Raw genomic sequence first — 5,205 nt, 5'->3', positions numbered from 1 at the left:
CCGCGCCCCGGGTGGGTGGGGCCAGGAGAGGCGCTGGACCTGGGCCTCCCCCGCCCCAGAAGGTGCAGGGGCTGGGATGGGCTCCCCGAGCCGCAGGGGGCCTGGAGTGGGGGTGCCACTGGAAAGAGGTGGTGGCAGGAGGAGGGGTGGGCAGACTAGTGGCTAAAGCTCTCCGCCCCACGGATGCCCCAGCACCAGGAACAGCACTCACCCCAACAACCTGGAGGTGGGGCCAAAACTGACTAAACACACTTCCTCTACCGCCAGGAGAACCCGGGCTCAGCGTGGTGTCCCCGCGGGTGTAGCTATAGAAGGGGACGGTTTGCTTCCTGCCCCAGAATGGAGAGCTGAGTCGTGCCAGCTGCAGGGAAGGCCGGCCCCCTCCCAGCACCTGCCAGGTCGAGGGCCCGCTGGGCGAGGTCGGGGGTTACCTGTCGCTCCCGTTCCAGGCGCATTCAAACTTGTCGAAAATGCAGTCGTTCTCATACAGGGAACAGAGCTTGCTCCGAAGGTAATCGTGGACCTGGCGCGAGAAGGGGGCCAGGTGAGTCGGGGGCCCCTGGCAGTCCCGGCCCCTCATGGGGAGGGTCTCCCTGAGCAGCGAGGGGCTGTGCCCTCCGGTCTGAGGTCACTCCCGAGTCAGCCCTGCTCACCGGGAAGGGCCCACGGCCGGGCACATGGCCAACCCCTGAGCGGTGGCCAGAGAGGGGACAGGCACAGTGACAAAGGAGACCGAATCCTGGCTCTGCTCCCTCCAACCCCCCCACCCCCCCACCCGCGCTGTGTGATCCTGGACACCTGGCTTCGCCTCTCTGAGCCTTGCCTCCTTCATCCTTAAAGCGGCCACAGCACATTCCTCACGGGCTGTTCTGGGACCAAGTGGAGGACCCCACCTGGCGTCGGGTCGTGCCCTCTGAGGATCACAGTCACGTGAGCACGGCGGTGACCATCACGGAGAAAAGGGAAAGGTGCCCCGCCCTGCTCCAAGCACCGACCCCAGCTCATGGCAGATGCCTCCTCCTGCTCTCCCCGCACCTGCCACCCCCGCCCTGGCCATCTCCCCAGGCAGCCAGGGGGATCCCTTTGAAACTAAGCTGGGCTCCACCTCTGCTCACCCCCCCCCCAAGGCCCCCTGGGCTCCACCCATCACCTCTCTGACCTCAGGCTCTTCTTCGCTCCCCTTTGCTCACTGTTCCAGGCAGCTCCTCGACAATCTGTGACCATACTGACCGTGTCCCTGCCCAGGGCCTTTGCACCTGCTGTCCCTCCTCTGGGACCCCCTGCTCATGCCTTACTCCCCTCGGCTTCAGCACCCCACAAGCACACGTGGCTCACAGCGAGCCATGGTGCCGCAAGGAGCTGCGATGGTCCTTGCATGAATCCATCCAGGAAAGGAGAAGCTGAGGGAAGGGGTGATGGACCAGAATCACGCCGATGTCCCTGTGAGCATGTGGCTTCTAGAAGCATCCTGTCCTCTCCTCTCAACTTCGTGCCCCCCTCCCCAGGACACTTCCTGCCCCCAGGCCTTGCCAGGGAGGGCAGACAGGGCAGGGAGGTGCAGGGCACGGATGTGGGCTGACTCTGTCGCTGCCCAGCGGTGAGCAGTGCCCACATATCCTGACCTCTCAGAACCCCCTCTTCCCCTCTGCTAAAGGGGGCTGACAGCACCCCCTTCCCAGGGACAGTAAGGAAGAGAGGTGACAGATGTCGAGTGTGTGGGAACCCCTGTGCACCTTGGACCACTGTGAGGCTTTGGCGGGGCTGCTTGGGGTGTGTGGAGGGTGTTATCCTATTCACACCTGCATGAAATCCTACCATCCTATGAGGTCCAGCACAGTGTCACCTCCTCTAGGAAGCCTCCCTGATCTCCCAGCTAAAACCAAAACTGGAAACCACTTTGAAGCAACTTTATCGCAGTCCCATTTATCCTATTCACACCTGCATGAAATCCTACCATCCTAGCATCCTACAAGGTCCAGCCCAATGTCACCTCCTCCAGGAAGCCTCCCTGATCTCCCAGCTAAAGACAAAACTGGAAACCACTTTGAAGCAACTTTATCACAGTCCACATTTCTTTCAGGTCCCTGTTTTATTTTACCATCCCCTGAATTTTTTTTCCTACTCCTTAATCTATCCGGATGAATCCTAACAGAAAAATAATGAATAAAGACTTTCCGAGAAGGTGCCCAGGACTGAGGAAGGTAACACACTCCCATCTCCCCACCGCGCGCCCCAGGGATGCTCCCTGGAGAGGGCAAAGCTTGCCATCTTAACGCAGAACTGCAGGCGCGGCCTCCCCGGGCGGGAGGGAGGGATGCCATCGGCTGCCCAGGAATCATTTGCGCCCTCAAACTGGGCCCGGCCTGATGCTCCTCTTGTTGCCCAGGGCCCAGGACTGCAGGCCAGTCACAACCCTGCCTCGGGGCAGGGGCCGGCGGGCAGGGGCACAGAGCTCCCTGCCAGGCAGGGCTGGGCAGGCCTCCTCCCTCGGCCAAGCTACATCTGCTTATTTCCTGAGCCTCAGTGATTCACCTTTAAATGGGCGTGTGAAAGCCCCCCCATACGTGGGAAAGCCCCTCCGTGGGAGTTCCCAGCACAGGGGAGGTGGCGGGGGTCTCCACGCCACAGCCCACCTGGTAGGTCTCGATGGGCCTCGCCTCCATGTTCAGGTCCCAGACCTTGACCGTGAGATAGTCCCGGGTGAGCATGTACCGGCCGCTGTGGCTGAACTTCACGTCGGACACAGAGGAGATGATTTCTGAGAAGAAGGAGCGGTTACTGGGGTCCTCGGGTTCCTCAAAGACTGTGGAGGCAAAAAGAGACGCCCGTCACCGGCCGCTCCCGCCACGGCCTCGGAGCCACACACGGCTGTTCCCACCCTGTGCGCTCGCTGCGCGGTCCTTAGTCGCCCATCAAACCTACCGTCGGGCGCCCGCCCAGGACGGAGCCCGCAAAGAGGGGAGAACCAGCAATGTTTATCGAGCACCGATTCTGAGCCAGTCCGTGCCGAGCCCTTTCTCTGGATTACTGCATCTCACCCCCCATAAAACAGTATTTTTATTCCCACTTTATAGCCAAGCAAACGGAGGCACAGGCGGCTGAACACCCAGCCTGAGGTCTCGGAGCTGGAAGGAAGGGTGGAGACGGATTCTGAGCGAGCGGCACTCTACTGCCACCTAGTGGTGATGCTGCCTCCTGCACTGTGAGGGATCCGGACAACCTCCGGGCGCTGGACCACGTCCCCCCGCGGGTCACCTTCAGCCTCTCCGACCTCTGAATTCTGACTGGTCATCGCAGAGCCGTGCTTTGTGCCCCGGGAATAATAATTGCACCGACGCCTTTACTTCCGCAGGTGTAAACACCCGTCATTTTCTTTGAAATTTCTGATACGGAAATTTTTTTTACCAACCGACAGCAGAGTCCGCGGCACCCTCTCCCGTGTCAGTCCCATCGCACTCACTACTGGGTGTCTCCCGGGTGTTGTACGAGGATCGGGGTCTCCCCTCTCCCTGATGGACCCGCCAAGGGCATTTCATGGTCATTACTGCTGCCGAGAGTTTAAAGGCACCTCCCAGAGCCCTGTCACTGTCATGGGCTCGTGTCAGTCCCATCGCACTCACTACTGGGTGTCTCCCGGCACCTCCCAGAGCCCTGTCACTGTCATGGGCTCAATCCCCCTCTCCCTACCCCCCAGTATTTTACAGTTGGAGGCTCTGAACCCACAGAAATTGTACCCTACTTGTTTTTAACGACTGTGGGTGTCTCATGGTGTCACTGCTGTCACACACAGGGGCCGGGTGGGAAGTGCAGGAGGCTGCCCATTGTCTTCACTAGCAGAGGAGTGCAAACAAGGAGCCGGAACGCTGGTGAACCTTGAACCCACGGCAAGGGCCAGAGCTATGCACCGAGTGTCTAGTCCAGACAATGGGGGCTCAAGCTATTTCATGACCAAATAGTCTCAGAGTAAATCCCTCTAATATTTACTGCCCTTTAAGATAGTCTGTCTGCTATCGGAATTGCCTGCCTAAGAGCTAGATGTGTATCCAACATTGAGTAAAAGGCTGGCGAGGCCTGGGCACCGGTAGAAATCCTTTCTCTTGTATTTCCAAATTATTATTTCTTGTCTCATCTCTTTCATTTGCGTGCGGCCCCTCCTCCAGATCCTGAAGCCTAACCACTCGGGACGTGGGGGATCATGAACAGGGCCAGATGGGAAGCACATCCCCCCAATAGCCACAGTGGAGTGACGGGGCCCAGGGCACCCGCCCAGGCCCCAGGCACCTGCGCATCTATGTTAACACAGGCAAAGGCGAGGCCAGTGGCGGCCTCCTCTCAAGCCCACAACTCGATGGCGTCCCTCCTTGCTTAAACCCCGCATGCTCCCAGCACCCACAGGGCCAAGGTGCAGGCTCCTCATGGGGCTGACGAGCTCCTTCCCAATCGGGCCCCGGCTTCCTGCTCCAGCCTCAGACACAGATCCAACCTCCTGCAGCCGCGTCCAACCCTTTCCGGCCCGGGCCCCAGAGCCCGCAGCAGGGGAGGCAGCGAGGCCTGGAGGGCGCCACCTGAACGGCCCTCTCTCAGGGCCGCCTTGATGAGGGCCTCCTGCCATGACGCCGGGCCCTTGCCCGGCCACGTGCCAGGCAGCGGAGCAGAGCAAAGCTCTGTGTGACCCCTTGACCTCTCCGAGCGCCAGTCCGCTCACCTGGCGAACAGCATGATGGGGCCTCAGGAGGCAACGCCTGGGAGCGCCCTCCCCCCCCGCCCCCCTCGAGGGACTGGAGTGGCTGCTTAACAAAACCGTAACTATTTTTACAGTTACTTTTATTCGTGATTTCTCTCCCTGCAACTTCCTTTCCCATTTTTAGCCCCAGTCTTTCCTGCCAACTCCTATACATCCTTCTGAACCTCAACCCAAAAGCCCAGCTCTCTATGCATCTTGTCCAGATGCTCCAAAGAAATCAAATTTGCAGCCCCGTTGCCCACACAGCCCCAGGGTGTCCTCGTGTATGGTCACCTCCTGGGGCTGTGAGCTCCCCTGGGACCGGGGTCTGGCCTCTGTCATCCGTCATCTTGGCATCCACCCAGTGGGGAGCCGGGCCAGGCCACTCCTGCCACACTCCCCTCTGGCTGCTTTCCCGCCTGAGAAACCCAAGGCTCTCTGGTCTGTGCATCCCTCTGGATGCGGGCACCCCCCACCCGCCC

General features: G+C 60.3%; 1 protein-coding gene across 1 annotated transcript in view; it reads right to left on the bottom strand.

Moving 5' to 3' along the window:
• Positions 1-5,205, bottom strand: part of PPP2R2C (protein phosphatase 2, regulatory subunit B, gamma) — a gene marked incomplete at its 3' end in the record, with an annotated part of 72,664 nt that overhangs the window by 3,870 nt on the left and 63,589 nt on the right. The window contains exons 7-8 of the mRNA XM_014538277.1: positions 2,634-2,803; positions 432-523 (exon numbers count right to left, since the gene is read on the bottom strand). Coding sequence (XP_014393763.1) covers positions 432-523; positions 2,634-2,803 — 262 coding nt within the window. The remainder of the gene's footprint in view (positions 1-431; positions 524-2,633; positions 2,804-5,205) is intronic.

The sequence above is a fragment of the Myotis brandtii genome, unplaced genomic scaffold (assembly GCF_000412655.1).
Source record: "Myotis brandtii unplaced genomic scaffold, ASM41265v1 scaffold188, whole genome shotgun sequence".
Taxonomy (NCBI): domain Eukaryota; kingdom Metazoa; phylum Chordata; class Mammalia; order Chiroptera; family Vespertilionidae; genus Myotis; species Myotis brandtii.
The sequence above is the reverse complement of the archived record's forward strand: the minus strand, read 5'-3'. Positions and strand labels throughout refer to the sequence as shown.